Below are 24,968 nucleotides of genomic sequence, written 5' to 3'. Positions count from 1 at the left end.
AATGGTTTATTTGTCCTAAACCATTCAAAAGCACCAATACACCTAATAACTAATGCCATGTGTTAGTTTTACCCTTGGGCAGTGTATCTTACTTAAACGAATCTTTCAACCAAACCTCAGCTTCTGTGGGTCCTCCTCCTCCTGATTAACAGATGGCTTCCACTGCAAGTGGGCAATAATTTCACTCCAGTTCCAGATGACCAGGTACCTGTTGTTTGAGAATGTGAGGTAAGTCTTCTCAGGTGTCAAGGACTTCTTGTCTAGCTCAATGTTAACATCTACCTCTGCTCCATAAAGGCCTGTGTGAACACCTTCACCTGAAACAAAATAAAGGATGGTCTTTGCTCATCATCACGGCTTCACTTCCCTAGAACCTGCAGGGATCAGCCTCCCATGTGAGGTGGAAAGGAGCACAACTGAGAAGTCAGGCACCTCTCCTTGAAGGTGCAGGACAAAACAGCAACACAACACAGCAGATCTCCAGCCCACAACCCTCATGCCTCTATCCTCCACACCTCACACAGCCCTTTACCCACCCAAGAAATTAAGGAAGGCTTGCAATTCCCCCTCTGCTCCAGGCTCAGGGCACAGACAGCTCTGGCAACTCCATCTGAGTTGAGAGCATGAATGCCCTGAGCTTGAGCAGAGAAACCAGCTATGCCAGGGCACAACAGCTAAGACAACAGAGAAAAGCGGTGAAGAAATATGGCATTTACCAGGACTATGATAAAATTCCTGACATGCTTCAGGAAACTCAAATGCATCTGGGTGCCAAGCTGAAGATCACCTAGAACATCCAAGCTTCAGCCCCAAGGGAGCCCCAAGGCTCCCTTTATTCCAGTATCAACAGCTAAGCTACAAGCCTCTACCTTCACTGCAAGTTGCACAACAATTTCAGAACCCATTAAAGCCCCTTCTACCTCCCCAGCCTTGCTCTTGGACCAGGTATGTTTAAATCCTGCTGTGTACCACAGCACTGCCGCATCCCCACTGCCAGCCCTCCTGCCAGTGGAACTGCCTCATCCCTGCCCAGGGGCCAGACCCTAACTGAACACAGGTATTTCACACTTCTCTGGGAGGATTCACTCTGTGGAGTGCCCAGTCCTACTTTCTGACCCACCAGGGGCTCCCTCCTTGCAGCTCTGGATAGGCTGGAGGGACAGGAGCCCTTAAATACACCTGGGGTCACAATGGCACCAGGAGAACCTGGGAAGTAAGGGACAGAATTTGGAACTGGGCTGGCAGCATCTCACTGCAACCACTACAGCCTTAACAGGCAGGGCAGGAGGATTTCAGCAGCATCTCAAGGAAGGAGAAAGGTCAGAGCTTGACATCAGCTAAAGGCCGCTTGTTTCTCTGCTGCTGAGCTCCTCCTGCTTTAATGTGAGCAGACATGGCCCTGCTCAGGGCTGTAAGAAGAGTCTCCAAACAGCAGCACCAACCCAGGACAAAACAAGGGTTTGCCACCTTAACCACTTCCACACAAAAGCCACAGATGCATGCTCAAGTGTTTGTGGCTCCTGTATTTCTTCAGCCCCAGGCCAGAGTGGACGCTGCTTTCTCCCTTGAACTCTCTCAGTGTCATTATTGACCAACTTGCCTCTGGTGCATTACAATGCCACTGAAGTGCCTTGCTAAAGCTACAGCCTTGCAACTCCCTGCAGCCCATTTAGTTTGTAAACATCTCCCTCTGCAGTGAATAATTGCCAGCAGGATTATAAACTGTACCTTAGAGCAGCATCTGTTAATGCTCTGTGAGCTTCAGATAAGGTGATTCATACACTGCAGACAAGGGAATAATTTCTTTGTTGAAGGAGTAAAGAAAAAAGATTCCATTCATACTTAGAAAACAAGAATTTAATTCTTATTTCACTCACCCAGGGACAACTGCAATCACACCAATGGAAATGAGGAAGCAAATCACTGTGGTGCCACAGCTCCGACATTACCTTTGGGGGTGTCCCTTGTTGTCGTACCTGGTGAATACCCATCTGATAAGCTTGTACCAATTAACCCTACACACATACACACACACACCAGCCAACTTACAGGAGGAGCATCAGTTGCCAGAGACCTTCACACATTTTCAAAACAGCATTTGCTATAAACAAAAGCTTCTCATTTGACACTTGGCCACAGGCAAACAAAATCATCACATCTTCCTGGTGGGAAACATGGAGCTTGGTCAGGGTACACCATCCATATCACTTACAGAGATATTAAACCACATTGGGCCCAATATTGATTCCTGGGGGACCCCATGAGTGACAGATTGCCAGCTGGAGAAGGAGCTATTTAACACCACCCTCCCGGTGTGACCTGTGAGCCTGTTCCTCACCCACTTCACAGAACACTCCTCAAGACTGGAACATGGCAATTTCTCTGGGAACCTCTATCAAAAGCCTTGGAGATATCTGGGTAGACAGTGTCCATCCTTGCCCCACATGGACCAAGAAGGTTACTAGGTTGTAGAAGCCAATCAGGTTGGTCACGCACGATTTGCCCCTGGTGAATCCACGCTGGCTTTCCCCAATCTCATGCTTCATTGGACTTGTGATAGCCCCCACACATGAGTTTTGTATGCACCACATTATATACATTTCAGAGAACAAAGAAATAGCTTTTCATTGGTCAAAAGTTACTGAATATATGATTAGTTAGTACTCTGTCTTCCATTAGGTAAACCCTTCTTGCTTGCCATGTAAATTAGCAGGCATGCTCTGTGAAGCTGTGGGGAAGCAAGTTTTTTCTGTCCTGAATTGAATGGTTGTGATCCTCCCCTGCCACTTTCCCCCAGTTACAGCTGTTGCTTTTTGACTGCTTGTTTTTTGATAGTTGATAGTTTTTTGATAGTTGATATGTGAATAAACCACACATATACCAGATTCTTTGTTAACAGATTCAGGTTGGGATGGCCTTCCTCATGAGCTAGTTTGCTTTCTTACTTTACTCTTCTTTAAGTTAACAGTGGATGATTTCAACAGCCACTGTCTTTTCTTCCGTGCAAAACTGCAGCCCTTACCCTGGCAGAGCTCAAAGCTCAGGGCCACCAGAGCCCACTCTGTACCAGCAAAGTCCCTCACCCCAACCTCCAGAGCAGTTTGGTACAAGCAAACCGTGCAGCATTTCTGCTTTGCTTCAGGCTGTGCTTATCACTAGAGGACAGACAATTAGGGTGATTAACTAAAGTGACTTACACAGGGAGACAGGTGCCTCACCGGCCATCCCGAGTACATCGTCGACTCGGAGCTTTTCCGCCTCTGTGACAGGTCCCATCCTGCTCTCGGGCGCCGCACCGCGGCCGTCAGCCCCGGCCGTCCCCCGCTGCTCCTGGCCACTTCCCCGCACCGCCTGCAGGGGCCTCCGGGCTCCGCAGCCCCAGGTCTTCCCTGCGAACCGAGGGAGAGCAGGACGCACCGCTCCCGGCACCGCTGAGAGCCGTTTCGAATGCTGTGGGGCTGGACGCTGTTGGCATAGTAACAGCGTCCGTCCCACCACACGGGGCAGGGGAGCCGCCCTTACCATGGCAACGGTACCGCAGGCCCCATTGCGTGGGGGGGGGTGCAGCTCGCTCTGCCCGGAGTTCTGCCGTAGGGGCCGGGCAGAGCTGGGCTGTGGGAAGTGGGCGGAAGGGCAGCGAGAGGAGGAGAGCCGCGTTGTGCCACCCCTGTGTACCCCAGCAGCCCTCACAACCACCTCCGGCTCCCGGGAGGTGGGCAGTAATAGCCCAGAGCCCCCCGCAGCCGCCACCGTGAAGTGGAACAACCCCAGGCTCAGCTCTGGTGGTCGTGGCCGTGGTGTGTTGTCCCAGAAGCTGAATCGTTACCTGGTGTGCAGAACACCAATGTATGCACAGAGTCGAGGTGTTTTAAGCCCCACAAAGCTGGCATGCCTTAGAATCAGGTTGGAAGGGACCTCAAGGATCATGTGGGCAAACCTTTCTTGGCAAAGCACAACCAAGACTAGATGTCCCAGCCCCCTGTCCAGGCAAATCTTAAGTGTCCAATGTTGGGGAATCCACCACTTCACTGGGGAGATTATTCCAATGGCTGACTTTGTTGTGAAAAGTTTCCTTGTAATCCAGGCAGAATTTCCCCAGGAGTAACTTGTGCCCATCACCCCTCATCTTTTCCATGTGATTCCTGAAAAAAACAGAGAACTTCCAACTTCTTTGTAGCCACCCTTTAGATACTGGGACATAGTGATAACGTCTCCTCTGATCACTCTTTTCTCTAGCCTGAACAAACCTAGCTCATACAGCAGGTTTCCTGGTCCTTTGATGATACTTGTGGTCTTCTCTGAACTCTCTCTAGCCTGTCCAGAGGTTTTTGGTACAGCAGGGAACAAAACTGAACACAGTATTGTCCAGGCATGGCTGAACAAGCACTGAGTGGGATAATAACATCTTTATGTCTGCTAACATCTTTATGTCTGCTGGTGATGCCCTTGCTGATGGAACCCAGCATCCTGCTGGCCTTCTTTGCTGCAGCAGCACACTGTTCACTCACACTGAATGTTGCAAACCATGCCCCCCAGGACCCTTTCTGCAGAGCTATTCCCCATCAGGGTAGATCCCAGCCTGTGCTGCATTCCTGGATTGTGTTTCCTCGGGTGCAAGACCTCTCGCTTGTCCTTGTTGAACTTCAAAAGGCTCTTGCTAACCCACTCTTCCAGCCTATCCAGTCTTCCTGTAGGGTTGCTCGCCCTTGCAAAGTGTCCACTTCCCCACTCAGTTTGGTATCATCAGCAAGCTTGGTCAGGGTACACCATCCATATCACTTACAGAGATATTAAACCACATTGGGCCCAATATTGATCCCTGGGGGACCCCACGAGTGACCCCACAAGTGACAGATTGCCAGCTGGAGAAGGAGCTATTTAACACCACCCTCTGGGTGTGACCTGTGAGCCTGTTCCTCACCCACTTCACAGAACACTCCTCAAGACTGGAACATGGCAATTTCTCTGGGAACCTCTATCAAAAGCCTTGGAGATATCCGGGTAGACAGTGTCCATCCTTGCCCCACATGGACCAAGCAGGTTACTTTACCTGAAGGCAATCAGGTTGGTCATACACGATTTGCCCCTGGTGAATCCACGCTGGCTTTCCCCAATCTCATGCTTCATTGGACTTGTGATAGCCCCCATACATGACACCAGATTATATACATTTCAGAGAACAAAGAAATAGCTTTTCATTGGTCAAAAGTTACTGAATATATGATTAGTTAGTACTCTGTCTTCTATTAGGTAAACCCTTCTTGCTTGCCATGTAAATTAGCAGGCATGTTCTGTGAAGGTGTGGGGAAGCAAGTTTTTTCTGTCCTGAACTGAATGGTTGTGATCTTCCCCTGCCACTTTCCCCCAGTTACTGCTGTTTCTTTTTGACTGCTTGTTTTTTGATACTTGTTTTGTCTTTGGCACCTTCTACTGCAGATGTGCTCCTTTTATCTGTCCTTTTTTCTCTTCTTTCAAGTTTAAGGTAGTTAGTAAGGAATGTGTTGCTTTTACAATGTCTTGTTTTCCTAAGTGATGCTGTTAATCAAGTCAGACACTGTTATCACCATGGCAAATTCCATTCTTGCTGTATATCAGTGTACTCACTGGCTGGGCCCAGAACTGAGTAGCCGAGGGAGTGTTAGTAGGGCTTCCACAACTTCTCTTTTCACTCTGTTTAGAATACAGAGGTTACACAGATCTTTAAAAATAAAAATAAAGTCAGAACTAGTTTTAGTCTCTAATCTCACTGGGATTTACTGAGGGAACAATGAACATGTCCAAAAGGGTCTGGCTGTTAGGAGAGACCTATCTCTAAGCATGTGTGGCTGAACGAGGGTGGCTAAAGGTGAACTGGAAACCCACCGTGGATCCTCTTCTGTAGGTTTAAGTCCTACCAACTATGGAGTGGTGGCAATCCCAAGAAGTGAAGGTTTCCTGCAGCATTTCCAAGACTATCAGCTTCATAATGTTAGAACTGCCTTTCTTTCTGGGGGGGGAGATGGAAAGGTGCAGCACCAGAAACAACTAAGGCACAGAAGCAAACAAGAGTGGTACGTGAATAACCTGGGAAAAGTTTAAATCTGGAGTGGTGCAAGCTTTGAGTAGGGAATATTCATCATCACCTTTGTTTCCTCTGGTAAATTCTTATGTATTAAGCCCCAACCATTTGATGATGTAATATATGGACAAAAATAAATTCCTGCCTTCCCAGCAGAGCTTGAAATCTAATAATTTCCCTTGATTCTTGTTTTCTTCTAATTGGTTCACTCATGCTGAGTTCTTGGAGCATTCACATATTTTATGGGTGACACTTTTCCAAAGCTGTAAGAAAGCAGATGTAAGGCCTGTGAGGGCTGGCGTCTTAGCACACTGTTACACCAGCTGTGTTACTGTTATCTGTGTGCAAGGATTAAATTGTCATCTTATGTTCAGTGCTGGCAAAAGCTGAGTGTGTGACAGGGATGGTGACAGTGGATTTAATGTCTGGGTGGCAGTAACTTTGAATATCACTCATACCACACATATCAAGCAAGTCAGCATATCAGTGATTGTGATTAGAATCAGTCTGAACAGACAGCTGCCGTTACTTTATCATTCTCTCTGCATCTTGCATGCTATCACACAGCATGTCTTATTGCAGCACGCCCTCCTACAAAACAATATTCCTTCCAAAAGTAGGTTTTAGTTAATTCACTCCATTTGGCAGCATGAAACTCTCTCTTTCTTGAAGGACATAATTCCACCTTTATAGACCATCCTTCACAGGTGAAACTCTGTCCAACTGTTCACAAGCAAAGGCTGCATTCAGCTCTTTGCAGAGGTTTTGAGAAGAGCTCTGACAAGGCCCTAGGTGATAAGTCTCTCATCCAGGGCAGCACCCGAGGACATGCTTTGGCTCCTTACAGCTGCAGTTCACAAATCAGCCTATCATCTAAAACCACCATCCACATCAGCTGAAGCTAATATGTCAGCCTGTAAATTACAGCAGCTGAGGAGCCAGCACACATTTGCTTCTGCTCTCTCTCCTCCATGGTGGCTGTTTCTGGCAGAAAGGCAGAGTGGACAGCTGGAGGTGGTAGCTTCTAAAGCTGTTCACGCATGCATTGCTAGGGTTTGTCATCTGTGCACAGTGAGAACTCCAGCAAAAGTTGTCGCATGGCTTTACAATTTTACCCATTGATGAAGTGGCAAAGCCCAGAAAAATGATCCCAGTGCAGCACAGCTTGGCAAAAGAACCTCACGTAGGTTCCTGCATGAGCAGGGAGTGCAAAGGCTTCTCCTTTTTTTCCTCTATTTGATGGTGTCAACAGCTTCACTGTTTCTGGTAAGGAGTCCCACATTGCTAATAGTAATTCCCACATGCTGGAGTCCTAAAGCACAGAAAATTGCCCTGAGTTTCTGTGAACTATTCTTGCATTTGTTTTTAAAGACCACACAGCTCCAACGCTTTCAGGACACTGGATGTTACATGCACAGAGGTTCAATTCAAGCCTGAGAGCTGGAAAGAGGCCTTGTTCCAGTCTGCCTGAAGGATTTGCAAGCACTTGCCCATTGCAGCCATCTTTTAGATTAGAGGGGTGATTGATAAGCAGATAGGCCAAGGCAGAGTGGCATTAGTGTTGTTGACTTCCTCACTGCTTTCTCAAGGCAGAACAGCAGTCTTTACTGGAGTCTGATCCGACACTGAGGTCTAAACCTCACTGTGCTGAAATCTGGGTTTTATTTTAACTGAAGGTGCTAATTTTTGCAGACTTACCTTCCAGTGCCAGAATGAGCTGACTAGTGGCTGCAATTATTTGTTCTCTCTGTGTGATATATACCATGACAGGTAGCAGAAAATGCTCATCTGCATATGTTTAATGATTCAGACACTAGAGGACACCAGTCTGCAGATCCAGCACTAAAAACAAATGGTGAGATTACACGTCATCGTTCTGTACTGTGTCCCTTCCATGGCTATGGTCATGGGGTTTGGGATTTTTCTGTCACTGTTATTTGATTCAGCTGAATCTCTGTTTAACCTTTTGACTGAAGAGGCAAATGCTGTTCCTCAATCTCTCAATTCCCCCCTCTAAACCTCTGCTAGTAGGTACTAACTGGCATTGTTTTATAGCCCAGCAGGACTGAATGGCTTATAATAATGGTGACTCAAGCTTATAAATCTTTATAATTATTGCCAGAACTACTGGTGCCATGTTGCGTTGTGATGCTTATACAGAAGTGCTGAGAATCTTTAATGGTTATTTGTTAGTTGTCTTTCCCCTTTACTGCCCAACTTCACTGAATCAACACTTAAATCTTTTGTATACAAAACTGTGCACAACTTTCTTACCTAGATTAGTTTCCCCTCAGTTCCTTGATGTTAACGCTTTGGGAGGCTCTTAGTGAGGGAAGCAACTTACTGCAGCTGACATTTGAGACACCTTGCTGACTGAAGCTGCAGAGCCAGGAGCCACAGTGGTCCTTAGCACAGCCCTAAGACTTTCTTGGGGTTTCATGGCTAAAGCCTTGACATGTACCTGGTTGATCCAGTTGTCCTGGGTTTGGTTATAAGTTATCTTTCTTCTTCCTCATAGCTGCTGCAGTGCTTTCAACTTTAACCTGAGAACACTGATAACACCGATGTTTTTACTTGTTGCTCAATAATATTAACACAGGTTAAGGACTTTTCAGTCTTACGCTCTGCCAGTGAGGAGGAGCATGGGAAGCCAGGAGGAAGCAGAGACGGGACACCTGACTCAAACTAGCCAAAGAAGTATTCCATACCACAGCACTTCATGCCCAGTATATAAACTGGGAGCAGTTATGCAGAAGGGCTACATTGCTGCCTGGGTCTGGCTGGGTATCAGTCAGCAGGCGGTGAGTGGTTGTATTCTCTCCCCTTGTTATTTCCCTTATGATTACTATTCTTGGTGGTAGCAGTAATGGTTTGTGTTATACCTTAGTTACTGGGCTGTTCTTATCTCAATCTGTGGGAGCTACATTCTTTCAATTCTCCCCATCCCTCTGAGGATGAGGGCAGGGGAAAAGAGGGGAAGTGAGAGTGGCTGCATGGTTCTGAATTACTGACTGGGCTTAAACCACGACCCCAGTGAAGACATATATTTGGTATTTGCATGAAGATATGGCCAGTGATGGCTGGTTTGAACCAATGCTGAGGGTACTCAGTTCTTTACAGGAAAGGAGGATGCCTGCTGGTGATCTGAATTATCATTGCAATGAAGCCTCCAAATCCTCCCCGTGTCTTGCAGATTTGTATCACTAAATGGGCTACCAGCTGCATAACTATGATAAATCTCGCTAGTGTGCTAACTCGGCAGCAGTTACCTCAGCAGAAGCAGCTTAACAGATTTGAATGCTGAGGGGAGAAAAGAATCATTCTGTTGGTTTTCCGGTATTTTTGCTTCTTGATTTGGGGCATCTGGCCAAGGGGTGTCTGCATTTGTATGGAGTCATGGTGACATTTGGCTGAGTCCTGAAAGTTCAAGTTGTTAAAATAGGAAGGTGCTTACTACCTACAGATGTTAAGAAAGAATGAAATGCTTTCAGGGACCAGACATGCAAAGACAGAGTATCAGCATGGCTTACCTGGGAATGAACACTGACCAAACTTTGGACTCTTGGATGAATTTCACCTGATAGCACAGAAGGCACCACTCAAAGGGTAGGAAAGAATAGCTCTATTAAACACAAAGATGCTCATAGAGTCCCGTGCTCTCTACTGTAGTCTCACACAGATATTCATTATGGGCTGCTGTCAGAGACAGCTCATTGCATCTCAGCTGATGCTGTCATTCTGCTGTTCTTCTGTCTTAAGTTAGGAGGTTGGGTAAGGCAGAGAATCTATCACTTGTACAAAGGCTACCTGGCCTGAGTAGGAGGTCTAGAAAATGAGCAAACCACAATGCATGGAACACATCTTTTATTCAATAAGCAAGCAAGCACGCACAGAAGTATAATGTGTAGTGCTTAATATTCATACAGTACTAAAAATATAAAAATAGAAATAAAATTTCACTGAAAGCATTTTCACTCACAAATATACAAGGAAAAGTGCTGTCAAGCCACATCATGCTACACCACTTGCCAGTTGCTGAACTGACAGTTTCCCAACAGAACTGAAACACTAAAAGTCTGCTAGTTCTTCCTCACGGCTTTTGGCGTGCCTGAATATTTGACTAGCAAAAATGGGCCTCCTGCAGCCAAGAACCTAAAAAGCATAGATGTCATTATCCAACAGAACAATAAAGTAATTCTTGAGAGTTTAACAGTGATAGCAGCCTGCTTCAGGCTGTCTGTGTACCTGTCATAGAGAATAAAAAAAGATTAAGCAGACTTGAATCCTGATTACAATCCAGACCAGTCATGGCTAACGATTACTGAAACTGTATTCTGCATGAAAATTTGTGCAATACTCCCACCTGGTGGCATATTTTAAAACTATCTTCGTTCAGTACTGCTGTTTGCCTGCTTACACTCCCACATATATTCCACTTGGGTCAGTACAAACCCTAAACAGTGCGAAGTACACTTAACTGTTAGTGGAACTAGAAGATATCCAGCACCTTATCTTCTCTTACTATAGCTAATGGGTGAAATTCACATCTACACAAGAAAGCAATACAGGTCAGAGACTGATTTCTCAAGAAAAACTGCACCAGAAGCCTTGCTTTTAAGCCTCTTTTTGAGGGACTGAATTAAGAGCTGGGGTCTTAAAAAGCTTCTGTTTGCTGACCTTCAGCATGGAACTGAACTTCATCTGTCAGGCAGACAGCTGTGTGCTGTCATCCTTGAAAGCATAGGTGGGTTTGGGGATTACAGTGACAATCACAGCTATATTTCATAACAAGGCCTGTCTTGCAGAGTATGCCAGTGCACAGAACCTACTCAAATTATACCGATAAGGGTGTGCAGAACCTAATGTGAACCCCACTTTGATCAGTTGCTATTTTGGAATGGGATTTATTTATACTCAATATACCTGCTATAAAAATAAATGTGACAATTAACCCCTGAGATCATTCTAGCATACAGTTTTGGCCTGTTACTTGTTTCCCTCTGAAATAATTTTTTATTTGGTTTATGGCCATTTATTTAGGTTCTAGTGAAAAGTTTTTATAAAACACATTAAATAATCAATGTGGGGCTAAAAAGGTGTACATTCTAGTTGCATATATGATACATACCTTATACGTATATAATACATTCCATAACAGCTGAATATTCTAGCATTGTCTAGGAAGTTCTTGCATGTGGACAAAGGATTAAAATACTAGAAGATAAACAGCTGTTCAGGATCAAAGATAATTGTATCTGATATGGTTTACTTTGATTGTTTTTCTTTCTTTAAATCTTGTTACACATAATAGCTACAGTAGTTTATCCAGCAGGTAATAAATGAATGCATAAAGCACTTCTAGCTATATTTGGATATCGCATGCATACATTTTTTATAAATAAAAATCAAACGTGAGGTCACATTTTCCCATCTTCTGTTTATAAACTAAATCAAATTTCTCATTCATTGAAACGGTGAAGATGTCTTTCCATAGCCCAACTCGTCCTGAAATGGAGAGGAGGAACACAAGTCAGAGAGCAGACATAAAAGGACAACAAATATCTACAGTCTAATTGTGTAGGGCACTAAGTATCATCTATGAGATGCTAATCAGTCTTAGCTTTCATTGAAAGCTCAGTAAGACCTAAGTCTATTCACTGACATACCCAATTGCCCCACTACAACCCTTACAAAGCCTTAAAATAAGCACCATACACTTCAGTATCTGCATCAGCTGAGTACTATACAGGAAGAATTCAGATTTCTGTGACAGTTTACTCTAGCCTGAATCCTACAGATTTGGGGTTGGGTATTCATTTAAAAGCGCATTTCTGGTTTTAGTGCAAACTATGGTTGTCAATGAGACAATAATAATATATCAATAAATCCAACAGCTAACAAGAATACATCTCAAAATGACTGTGCCTCCAGCGCACACTGGTTAGAAAACTATTCAAAAAAGTACATGGAATGCAGAGTATTAAACTGATTACTGAATTCTGATTATTAAGATGTAGTATCATTACTAATTTCTATTATTTCATGTTTAAAGATCTTCTCAACAATTTATGTTTCTCAATATGGAGAGAATCACTTGTTAAATACAAGTGCCTGCATTATACCTACAGAAGAGAATAAGTGCCATGCACCCAGCTTGTGCCATTTAAATTTTAATTTTGTACACAGGGAATAGGAAGCTTTTGGTGGATGCAGTACAGATGCTGAACACTTTTTCCTTGTATGGAGTATTCTTCTACTCTACTGAATCCAACCACTAACACAACCTGATGGCAAAGGCTGCAGCCTCCTTAATCACTGCTCCACTGCAGTCCAAAATTCATTTAACTCAAAGTCAGCCAGGCTTACTTGTTGGTGAATAAACCCCATGGAGTAACCAGACTGAGAGGCCCAATTCTCTTCTCATTTATGCTGGATATAAATAAAGAAAAGACCCATGCTTGTTCAACTGGAATAAATGAAAGGAGAATTGGGACTGTGCTACGAGAGGGTTTAATCATAACCATAAGAACAAAAATACATGCAGGGAGCTTAATTATGCATTTGATGCATAAGAAGAATACCCATTTAATTTAATTACCATTGCTTTTATGCAGCAACTCTATAATTGAGTCAAAAGACAAAACTGTCTGAAGCATCTACAGATTACACACTAACATGATGGTGTATGTACGTATGGCAAGGGCTATTTTATGAAATCAGGGGTTTCCTATAACTCTGAAGGTATGGTAGGTGTCCTGGTTTGTTTTCAGGATCCAAAGATCAAAAGAACCTGAAACTGACTGAAAATGCATCATTTATTGTTTCACCAAACAACTTCTGCATCAAAACAACCCCAAACCCATAAACATTTAAGGAAACACTTGCAATTGTAAAATATCTGATACTGATTTCAGTTTTGCTCTGACAACTATAATCACATAAAGTACAGCATGAAACATAATAGCTTGTTTTTCCCTTTCAATAACGATAATCAAACATTTTCTTCCTCTGTGTGAGAAAGAGAAGCCTTTTATTTACGAATCTCCCTAACAACACATATGGACAAATGACAAGTTTTATACAGGACACAGACAGTGGATTATTTGTAACATCTTTTTTAACGATATGAATTGATAGCTCGTCAAAAAGTCACCCACCTGGTTTATGATTTGAATCATGCAACTGTGTAAATTATGATGTGATAAGAGTCAAATATAAGTAATATATCTAATCATTGTTCTGCTTTCACAGCAGCTCAGGCTTATCTTCAGAGTAAAGATCAATGTGCTAAAAGAAAAAAAATGAAGAACTAAAATAAAGCAAAATAAAGTAAATGTAACTAATGACAAATTAAAAATACTTGAAACAGATTACAATAAGCTGTCATGTTATTGCCACCATTTTTTGTCACAGAAACAAACAGAGAAGGAACAAAGCACTGTTAATGAAGCTTCATTCTGAAGTAACAAAATATTGTAAAAGCCAGAGACAGCGAACAAAAGAAATTCAAAATAAGGATATTTTTAATAAAAAGCACACAGTGAACAAATGACAAAATATTACATTAACTGCTGCAGCTCCCTTCCTTCTCTATTATTAAATGGAGGCCTCTTTTTGGAAGATTTGCAGACAGTGTAAGTAAGAGGCTCTGCCCCTCGACTGGGGTTTTGCAGGCTCCCCTACAGAACAACAAACACTAATGCCATGTACAGAATGGTGCATGCAGCAAAAGTTGGCATTACCCTGTTTATCTGGGTGGAGATGAACTGGCCAGCAGAGACAGAAGCTGACCTTTCTGCCTGTGGAAGGTCTCACCAGCAGCTATGTCCTCTTGTATTACAACCTCCCCTTTCTTTCACAACTGTCTTCCTGGCTTTCACTGGACAAGGAGGGGGGGGTTTGGGCTGTGCATAGCATGGAGCTGTGCTGCTGCTCCACAGATCATGGGGGTTAGGAACAAACCTAGGGGTCTGTGTTACATGGAAGTCAATGGAGGAGAATGTGGCTCTGTTATCTGTAAAATCTTGCATGGACATAGAACACTTTATCCAAGACCCTCAGGATGTCTTACCAGACTCATTATTTTGTGATCTTGTCTTTGTAGCAGAGAAGTGGGTTGATAATCAAATCAGTTAGGCAATGTACCTTAAAATCCCATTGCAAATGAGATGGTCTGTTTTCACAAAAGACACAAGTTGTGTTACATGACGAATTTTCAGTTTTAAGTAGTAAGGGGAGGTTAGGATAGGAGTTGAAATCAAGGTAACTAAAGGCAGGAAAACACATACAGTGGAGACTGCAGTAGAAACTCTAGGGAATATATTAGGTCTTTCAGTGAAACTATAAACTACTTCGTCTTCACTGGAATTTTAACTCAAACCAGCAAACCTGAGTATTTATTTCAAGAACTCATAATTACCACGAACTGGAGCAAGAGGTGCCATCTCCCAGTTGTGACAGAGAACTAGAGAGCAGTTCAGCTGAGAGGTACCTGGGAGTATTGGTGGATGATAAACTGACTGTGAGCCAATGGCTGCCCTTTCAGCCAGGAAGAACAATAGTATCCTGGGAGGCAGTGGGGGGAGTGTGGCAGTAGGTCGAGGGACCTGATCCTCCCCCTCTACTTGACCCTGGTGATGCCACATCTGGAGTGCTGTGTCCAGTGCTGGGCTCCTCAGTACAAGAAAGACAAGGAGCTACTGAAGAGGGACCACAAGGATGATCAGGGATCTGGAGCATCTCTTAAGAGGAGAGATTACTGTAGTAACAAGAGTGTACAGCCCCTACAGAATGCACCAAGAGCCCTTCCATACGAGGTGTGAAAATCACCTGCTAGGAGGTGTGAGCAATGGCTTTCTTCCAAGTATGACATTCTGAAATATTTGTGTCAATGTGCAAACAGGACAATTCATACAGGGTCAATAACTAACGACAGTTTGAGCTGAGTAATGGAAAACTGGCATAAGGCTCTGCCAAGACAGATGCAAAGGCAGTACAGAATACCAGTGAACCTGCTTTCATGGGAAAGTAAACTTCCTCTCAAACAAACCTGAGTGTTGGTAAGATTACAGTTTGACTGATTAAAGGTGACTACGAAGATACAATAGACTTTTGTAAAGCAAGTAATTTTAGTGGTTTAAATAGAAATATGTCAACAAAACACACAATAAATGCATAAACAACTGGCTAACTCAGAATTGGTAGTCACAAAGGACTAGCGATACTTTAAACTTTTGTCAGAGATTTGAAAACAGTTATAAAAATTACAGCTGATTTGCAGAGCACATGAAGAATGGCTCAGAGAGGTAGTACGGAAAGGGCTCCTGTAGATCAAAGTGTTCAGATCATTATATCCCTCAGTAAGGGACAAAAACCTGTAAACCAATTCCTTTGAAAAGACTTCGTAGCCATGATAAACATGCTTCACATATGATGCTGTACCAAGAAGTGCTAACACGGCTAGGGATGGACAAACAAGAGAGACGGAGAAAGTTCCAATTAAAACTGGAGTACCTGAGTTAATAAAGTGATTTTATGTCTGAATAAAGCATATGTGAAGCTGACACAGGAACTTATAATCTTGATCTTGTTTCCTCATATTTAAAGAGAGCTGTTAAGTGCTGTACAGAAAATAATTTGAGAGAGACTTACTGAGTTCACTCTTCTATGCTTGTCAGAGAGACAGCTGAGAAAAGACTTGATTTCTTGACATTATCAAAAGGATAGATGTATCAACAGATTAAAGGGCACTTCAGATTCCTAGAGAAAGACCTCACCAGAATAAGCATCTAGAAGATGGACACATTTTAAACAGCTGAAGTAGGCAATGAAAAAAGCTCATGAAAAAGGAAAGATAGAGGTCTTTGTTATTTCATGTCCTCAAATTAGAATTATCTGCTTTTCTAGAAAATCTGATATATTTAAAAACAAGGGCTTAGGCCAGGATGAAATGTATGAAATTGTGTGGACTATGACTATGACATGCCAAAGTTCAGAAGGAGCGGTGCAGTCTTCCCAGCATGAATAGCTCAAGTCACTGAAGTAGGTCAAAGACTCTCCAATATAGTGTTTTGCATGGTGTTGAACATACCCTGTCAGTCCTGGATTTCCATCCTTTTAGTCACTTCTACCTAAATTTCTTTCAAAACAAACAGACCCCCAAATTGCACCAACAGTCAGTTATCTCCCATAATTTCCATAGCAATATTTTGCCAACATCTTAACACATCCTGGAGGTTACACTAAGTTGTCAGTTGCTTCTTGCAGCTTTCACAATAAGAGTTTTATTGTGGGTTTTAAACATACCCCTGCCAACGGGAAGTGCTTCTGCATTACAGCACTGGTCGATGAGTTGATGGCAGTGTTCCACCATGGATTCCAACTGTGCTTTGTCATAAGAAACTCCTAAGAACCTCACCAGTTGCTCAACCATTGTTGCTAGGTCCTGTAAGACAGTATTTTACAATAGTTTAAGTGACCTTTTAAAATTAGTTTAAGTATTTCAAAATAAGTAACTACAAATATTAAAACAGCCCTTCCTTCATTGTTAGCTTCTGCGACTGTATTCAGTTAGGTAGAAAGAATCTAGCAAGATGGCCTCTGAGAATAAGCAATCATTAATTTATGTATCAATAACTACAGGGTTCCTCAGTATGAGTAAGACTTCTGGATTTGCAAGGGCAACATAGCAATGTTTATCAGGAAGCAGGAAGATACTGGGACACTGCCAGCTTTCAGCAGTATCCACCAGTGTGCATGGCTAGGAATATACCATTATTCAAACCATAGGTTTGAAATAAATTCTACTTAACCTTTTTAATTGTTCTGATTGTATTACATCTTCCTTTAGCATCCCACTCTATCAGAAGGCTCCGTAAAACTGACTTAATATACCCAGCTTTATTGAGTTACACACTTATTTTGCCTTTCTGTAGTTTAGAGATAGAAGCTACATTTTGATAGTTTCAATTTTCCAGTCAAATACACATTTTGAAGTATTTTCATTAATTCTCAAAATACATTATTGCAGTAGGAAATTAAAACCAATGTTCTACATAGTATATCTACTAAATTTCTGATTAAAAAATACAAGTGGATTTATTAGTCAGCATACTGTAAGGACTAAATAATTATGTTCACCTTACACTACACAATCATCTCTAATTGTTTTCAACATTGTTTCACAGAAGACAGTAACAACAACCAAATAAGCAGAATAAATGCCTAATATATAGGAAAAAATCCCAATGATACACCTTTTCCCCTCATTGATACAGCACACACTGCAAGACATTTCTTTTAAATGAATGCCAGGACTGAGCATAGCAAGCACCGAGCAGTTACACAACTCTGTCTTCTCTGTGAGCAGTTTGGTGCCTATGGCTTCAGGCAGATTCTTGAGTAAATTGCTGGGTTTATTAAAGTGCTGGAAGTCCACAGAAGCTATTGAATGCCAGTGCTTTAAAAATGGTATCAGACATTAGGGAGTCCAAATATGGACATAAAGTTGTACTTTATGTATTTTAAACACTATGATGTTAAATGTAATAAAAATACCTTTTTGCTACATCTAACCTACCTTATGCATGTCTTCATACTTGAGAAAAAGTACATTGGCATCCATGTGATGTTCCCAAAACTCTTGCACATGTTCAAACCACGAACCATATCCTACTATAAAGACATTATGATTGGCACGAGGAAAATGAATGCTTTTGTTATTAAACCCTCTTCAAAAAGGAAAAAAGGGAGAAAAATAAATTGACTGGAGGGGTGCATAGCCCCATGAGAACATCTGGTTTTGCATCTGGTTTTGACTCGCTGCCATGCACAGCAAGGAACTTAATTAAAACAGAGTTTTTCTCAGTTTGGACTATTCAAAATAACTAACTTACCATACAGATAAAATGTTCCACTGAAAATGCCACCATATTTCATGATGGACCTCTTGTAGCTCAGTATTAGTAACACCTGACTACTGAATGAAATTGAACCAAAATAAAAATTATACAGATAGCTTCGAAGGAGGCAAATTTCTACTGGCTCCAACCTGTGTGAATTCCTCTAACTAACATATCACACTGCAGCTTCCTTCAATTAGAAGGAATGTTAGACACAGCATTCATGGAAAGTTCTACAGAGCATCCTCTATTACAAAGAATTGTTAACAACCACTGTACTTTCTTAATTAAACACAAATCAAGGACATAGGCCTACAAAACACTTCATGGTCATTCCCATGTTTTTACATAGGCTGTACTGACAAAATATTCTATTTATCATTACATCTTTTGTGTCAGCCTATCCTCCATGCAGCTAAAACCTAAGACCTAGTCTCTTCTATTGTTATTTTCTGAACACTTCCACACAACTTCCATAGACATGTCAGAACACAGCTGCAGCTATGCTATCAGTTACCCCAACTACACAATAAATCCAGACTTCAACCAGATGCCTATGAGGTGCTGAATGCTAAAAGCTTTTAAAGTGATATGAGGGAGTACTTCCAACATATCACAAGATATGAGCAGGCCCAGCATGCAGGGTTGCCAATCATGAAATGCTTATGCCTCCTACCTCCTGCATGCTACCAGCAGCTTGTCTACAGTTCCCCATATTTGCAGTTTGCAGTTTAGGAGTTGAAGGGGAGCTGAGGTGTTATGCTAGGAGGGCTTGTGCTCCCAGCACTGCTGAGGCAGTGGTTAACTGGAAGCCTTAACTCACTCCCCTAAAACTTTCCTCCTTTGTTTTTCACTTCTCAGATAAAGTTCACATTTGCATCGATTTTAGGCAATTCATGTATGTCTAGCAGAGGTTCAGACAGTGGTATTTGTTATGTAGAGAACTCTTTTTGCTGCAAGTATTACCAGAAAGACAACCCAAAGAGAAATGAATCTTGCATATTTCTTTGTTAACTGTGATAAATTCCCCCAAAGTACTTCAGATAATTAAGACATGAGCTAAGCAAATATAGTGAGCAGTTTTCACATTCTTCCCCAGTATTTTTTGGCTAAGTTTATATTTTCAGCAAAGGAGCTATAGAAAAATATTAAACTTTTTAGATTTGTATTTCGATGCCACTTTTTATCTTTAAAAAAAAACCAAACAACTGTTTAATTTTGGTAACTGGAATATTTTCAATGGACAAAGAGGTCAGTTTCACTGGAAAATTATTTCAATCAGCTGAATAATTTTCAATTTTTATAAAGGTATTGGAAAAATTCAATTTTGTTATTCCCATTCCATACACCCCTAACACATCAGTCAAGCAAAAGGTGTTCCTAGCTGCTGTTAGTGGTACAAGGCACGAGCCTCCTTCAAGATTATGTTAGTAGGGTTTAACTATAGTTTATGTAAGAAACTCCCTTAAGCTTTCGAGGGTAATAGGAAAGAATTAGCACATTTAAGACTAATCCCTATCCCACTCATGTTTTCAAACAAGATAGTTAACATGCACTGAATTTGTTTCAAGGTTGTCAGTTATAAGGAGGGGTAAAAAGAGTGGGATGGTGTCATTTGGGCTCAGTGCTTCTCCATCTAGCAATATTTGGACTTCTTATGCAGGTTTGGTTGTTTGTTTTGGGTTCATTTTAGCTGCTTCCATGAGGTGCAAACATGAGCTAAATGCAAAACACTCCATTTGCACAATTATGGAGACAGAACACACTGTGATGTTTCATTGACTCTGGGAGGTTGTGACAAACCAGCTAACTGCTACAAAATGAAGATATAAATAACTCCTGGGACACTTATAGCAAACAGAGTACAGAACCTTTCTCCTATCTTAGAAGACCCTCTAATGCATCCTTCATGTCTCCAGTCTAGAAGTTCCTGACCATGGGCTTCAGACAAACATTCCATTCTCAGCAAATGTAAAAATAAAAGCTGAAGGTGGGATGGAATGGAAGAACATTTATCCACCCTGCACAAACTTAAGGTCCGTTAAATAACCTCCACTGATATGCTTTTACTTTTTTCTTCCCTTTAGTATTATACAGTCTTCCCTTTAATGTCATACAGCTCTTTTAGCATCAACTCCTCCAAATTCCAGGCTGAAGGGAAGTTCACTGCAGTGGATCTAAAGGAGATCCTGCTCTCAGAGCACAAGGTACCCAGTGAATTCTTAGTGTCACATTAAGATATCATAGAGAAGATTTTGTAGGGAAACAGAAGGCAGTAATTATTTTTTTCTATTCCTAGTTAGAAAGTGTGGCAACCCATTGGCAAAAAGCCCAGTGGCAGCCAGTTATGTGAGAACACAGGGCTTGCCCTCCCTGTAAATTTACTGAGCTAGTGCCATGGAGCTCCTTAAGGCAGTGAAGCCTGAGTGGGAGCACAGTGGGTGGGTGCGCCATGAAACAGCCCTTGCTCAAAGGAGTTACTGGGTGAGCAGCTGATAAGTTGCTGTAAAGCAGGTTAGCATATTCTTATTATAGAGGTGTACTTGTCAGACAACAGCAGACTGCAACTGCCTTCTTGCAGGGGATCACTTCAACTTACTAATGTACTCCACAGCAATCTCACACAAACTAGTAATTTTTATGTGTTAAATGGTATCTTACATGGGACAAACATTGAGATTTTGGATTAAGTGAAAGTGTTAAATGAATTATCGGAAAAAAAAAAAACCACAAAATCCTTGAAGATCAGAAGGACTCCTGAGATGTAACTAACAATAAGGTACAATGGAAATCAAATGATGCTGGGAGTATCCACCACTTTTCACAAGGTAACTGGTACCTTGCAAACTGAATTTTAGAAGAGTAGATCAGCATTTTAACCAAGCTAAGTAGTACACTGCTTAGCCCATGGGGGTCAAATGTTGTAAGGCAATTATTTACAAGGTATGGTCATATTTTGCATGGACAAATCTACGTAGCACTATCTGTAGCAACCTCCTGGCTGTATATGCAAAACAAATACACCTTTATCCAGTTAATTTCTGTACTTGCAGAAGGAATGCAGGGATGAAAATAAATGTGTAATAGTATGTGCAGAGATAACAGCTCTTACACTTGTCATTCATAAACCTTCTGCAGAACTCCTGAAACGTTCCTCTGTAGCTCATGGTCCTTAGGGATCGGTGAAACTGGTAATAAGACACCACCAGGTCTTTGGGGTTGCGAGCCATGTATATTACCTATGACAGGGGAAAAAAAAAACCATCTTATTGAAAGCTTTTCCCCTCCAACCCTGTTTCCCATAGCACTTAAACAACTGCTGCCAAAACAAATATGACTTAATTTCATTTTTACCTTTGAATTGCCATTATGGAGGTCTGAAGGCAAAAACCGATATGGTAGGTGGCTTTTTATAAGGCGAGGAGATGTCAGTTCCTAAAATACAAGCAGACAGAAACATTTCTTACCATGCATTAGGTTTTGGCACATCCTGAGCTGTCCTGAACTATCATGCTTGAAGTCTTTTACTACAGTGAGTCTCATACACAAATTCACTTCTTAAATTAATAGGGGTCAGGGACTAGAAATTAGGTCAGGAAATTACATCTGGTTTTTTAATATTGAAGGGCCAGATAATGTGTTGAGGTCTTTTGTTGGTTTGGGGGTTTTCTCCCCCATCTTTTGTTTTCAAAATACTTCCATTTGTAGGAACCTCTCAGGAAAAGAGTGTCATAGTTGAAGATTCTTAGTAGGAAATTAGCTTTGTTTCCAGTGATGCTTCCACTAAAATTCCCTGAAAAATATCAGAAGCTCTCAAAACCCTACCTCTAACTTCTTAATTTAAAAATTTTACTTTTGCAATTTATTGATCTTCAGAAGTAGGCCCAGACAACCCAAATGTTTATCTGAATTTGTGAACATCTTTCAGAGCATTTTTCTATAATTTGATATAAAATCATCTTATGACACAAATCATCTTCTAGTAGTTAAAACCTGCATAAATCCATACTGGATCAAGTTGCTAGCACATTGTATAGATAACAATCATAATCTGAAACTAAACCTCTCACTATTACCACCACTTACTTGCATCAATGTAGCATTAAGGTCTCATTTGACTAGGTGTCACAGAGATGAAAAGAAAAGCAACCTCCAACCTCTCAATACCCTCAGCCTAAAACAGGCTGATGCCACAGTTGTCATTGACCAGAAGCAGCTAAAAATCTATCTGTGCTAGCTCAGTTCAACAAGCGCTGTAGCTGTTACAGGATGGAGTCCCATACTTTGCCTAATCATTCCAAGATATGCCTGTATCATTACTAGTTGCAGCAGTGAAAAGATCACACATGCCATGGCATTAGTCTCTGAGTGATTCTTAATAGTGTGTCATTTCATGCAGAGTATTTCAAACTCCTCAAACTACATGTACAGAGTCTGTAGATCTACAAATCCTGGGACACTGAGGATTTAGATATGTAAATTCAGAGCAGTGAGTCTATAGATCCATAGATCTCTATATCTGTAGTTATTCTTTTGCAAATTCAGGGAAGGAATTAAAGAAAATTTGCCTCATTTGGGCAGCTTCTGTTTGCCTACTGAAGGGAAGCCTAGAACTTCTATTCAGAGAACCCACTGCCAAGATATTTAGGACATGGAGAAACTTCTAAAGCATTACACGATAACAAAGCCTAATAAAAGCAATTTTTAAATAACCTAGTAATACATGGAATCATTCCAACAAACTCTGCAAGTCCAGTGATGAAAAGGACAACGCAGGATGAAATGAAGTGATAAACATGGAACAGAGGAAAAAGATACCCAAATGCTGAAAGACTTTCTTTGCAATAAATTGTACCTTGATGATGTCCAGACCAGGCTGAGGGTACTCTAGGACTGGAAGTTGTTCATCTATATTCATTAGTCCAATCTCATCTGGATCAGCTCCCTGACTCACTAGATATACCACTTCTTGTAGCAAGCCTGTGCCTGCATGAAAGAGAACAGATTGTATTACAGTTCTTATCTAAACAGAAGCATATGAAGGGAGACCTAGACATAGTAATAATGGTAACTTTTGTCCTTAACAGTCTGTTGTGAACTACATCTGTAACTACTGTTTTAATGTAGTATGTCCCTTAGTTTATTTTAAATGCATGGAGATCTCCTTTCACACAGAAGACCTGAGAATTTTCTTCAAAAATAATTTCTCTGTTTGTCTCCAAATCATTTAATCTGTGAATTAGAAAGCATTTAAAAAAAAAAAAAGGAAAAAAGTAAGTTTTTTCCCCTGTAAATGTTATTGGCAAAATACTACTGTTTCCATTTTAGAAATAAAAAAAAATGATGCAGATAGAGATCATCCATGTTCACAAAATGCATTAGTGGCCGTACTGGGAGACTGACGGTGTCCTCTATTCTAAATTGTAGGCAATTACTACGCAATGTTAGGAGTCTATTTATACCTCTGAGGACACTGACAAATCAACCATTAGATATTACAGTCCTAATGACTGCGCTTTGAAAAACTAATATGTATTCCAAATATAAGTTCGAACAGAAAAAAACATTTCAAGTTACCTTCAGGCAGGTAGGAAATCCTCAAAACAGGCAAACAAAAGTTCAGCAATACTTGACAGAGGCTTATGAAGAGAAAGGCTCAGGCTTTTGGTGAGATGAAGGAACAGAATGAGAGGAGAACAAAGCGAGCTAGCAGGGAAGGGACCCCCCAGTTTAGATGACAAGTCACACAGGCATGGGACATACTGGATACTGTGATAAATAGACCAATTATTCAGGAGTTGTGAGCAATAAGGAAAATGACACTGGAATTTATTCTTTCTTTCATTTTGCCTAACAGAACAAGTAATGGTTCCAGAACTCTTTACAAAGCCCAAGCCCACTTCACCATCCCATGTCCTTGGAAAGATAAGCTGAAAACTCTCAGATCATGCCTTTAATTCTCATTTTAACTTGAAAGTAACTTGTGAGTACAACAATCACTAGTTAATTCATATTAACTAGCATGGATGTACACACAAACAAACATGTTTTGTATGAATTCTGTACATTGTTCCAATGCAAAGAACACCAGTATGTCATTATTCATGTATTTTTTTAATCTGACCTAGGAAGAGTTAAGCAAAGCTAGTTAGAGTGAACACTGCCTGCATACAACATGAAAGAACACATGCCTCCAAGAATTGCTTTGGAGAGTAAGTACTTTAAGATGCCTCCATTTACTGACTGATTCGTGGATAAATTAAAATGGCTACAAAAAGAAGATTCTTCTACATTATCATCACCCATAGAGACAGCTGTCACAGACTTAATGCACACTTGCCCCTGAGGCTGTTCACTCTGCATTTCTAAGTCCAACCATATATTTTATACATTAAAATTAACATACATATAGTACTTCAGTATCAGTCCTCGTGACTCTGAATGAGCACAATCCTTGTTCTCATTAAATATTTATTCTGACAGGAGACACCCTGGATCTCCATAATTTATTTCTGTATTTCCAATTCCACCTGCAAAGAAAAATGCTATTACAGCAAGGTTGTTCCATGAAAGGAAAAGGAGTAACTGTATGGGGAAAATAGCACCACTAGGACTTTGTAACAGTTTGCTACTAGCTGCTCTGCAAGCAAAAAGCAGCCCTCTCCATTGTGCCTCTGAATATGAGCCAGCTCATTGTTTGGTCCCAAGGCAAAGTTCCCTCACATAATGTGCAAAACCTGCTGTGGTTCCTCACTGCCCTCCCCTGTCATTCTTGTGATGGTTTTGCCCCACTTGATCAGGAAGATCACCTTGCTTTGTAGGCACCTTTGATCCCCAAAGAAGATCTCATAGTCATAAAAGCCCAGCCCTTGCTGTTGACACAGAATCACAGAATCCCGAGGGTTGGAAGGGACCTCAAAAGATCATTTAGTCCAACCCCCCCGCAAGAGCAGGGTAAATTATGACACCAAATATGCAAACAGTTGCAGACCTACAGGGTCTGTCCACTC

General features: G+C 41.5%; 1 protein-coding gene across 2 annotated transcripts in view; it reads right to left on the bottom strand.

Moving 5' to 3' along the window:
• Positions 1-9,905: 9,905 nt before the first annotated feature.
• Positions 9,906-24,968, bottom strand: part of SULT4A1 (sulfotransferase family 4A member 1) — a 29,888-nt gene continuing 14,825 nt past the window's right edge. The window contains exons 2-8 of one of the 2 annotated variants that reach the window (XR_004549652.1): positions 22,814-22,944; positions 21,313-21,393; positions 21,071-21,197; positions 17,637-17,731; positions 16,364-16,502; positions 13,216-13,345; positions 9,906-11,563 (exon numbers count right to left, since the gene is read on the bottom strand). Coding sequence is in view for 1 of the 2 variants with exons in the window: in XM_034063287.1 (XP_033919178.1) it covers positions 11,451-11,563; positions 16,364-16,502; positions 17,637-17,731; positions 21,071-21,197; positions 21,313-21,393; positions 22,814-22,944 (686 nt within the window). In the remaining variant the exon portion in view is untranslated. The remainder of the gene's footprint in view (positions 11,564-13,215; positions 13,346-16,363; positions 16,503-17,636; positions 17,732-21,070; positions 21,198-21,312; positions 21,394-22,813; positions 22,945-24,968) is intronic. The other variant, XM_034063287.1, reaches the window with a different exon arrangement.

Source organism: Melopsittacus undulatus, chromosome 5, assembly GCF_012275295.1.
Source record: "Melopsittacus undulatus isolate bMelUnd1 chromosome 5, bMelUnd1.mat.Z, whole genome shotgun sequence".
Lineage (NCBI taxonomy): Eukaryota > Metazoa > Chordata > Aves > Psittaciformes > Psittaculidae > Melopsittacus > Melopsittacus undulatus.
This window is presented reverse-complemented; position numbering and strand designations above follow the sequence as displayed.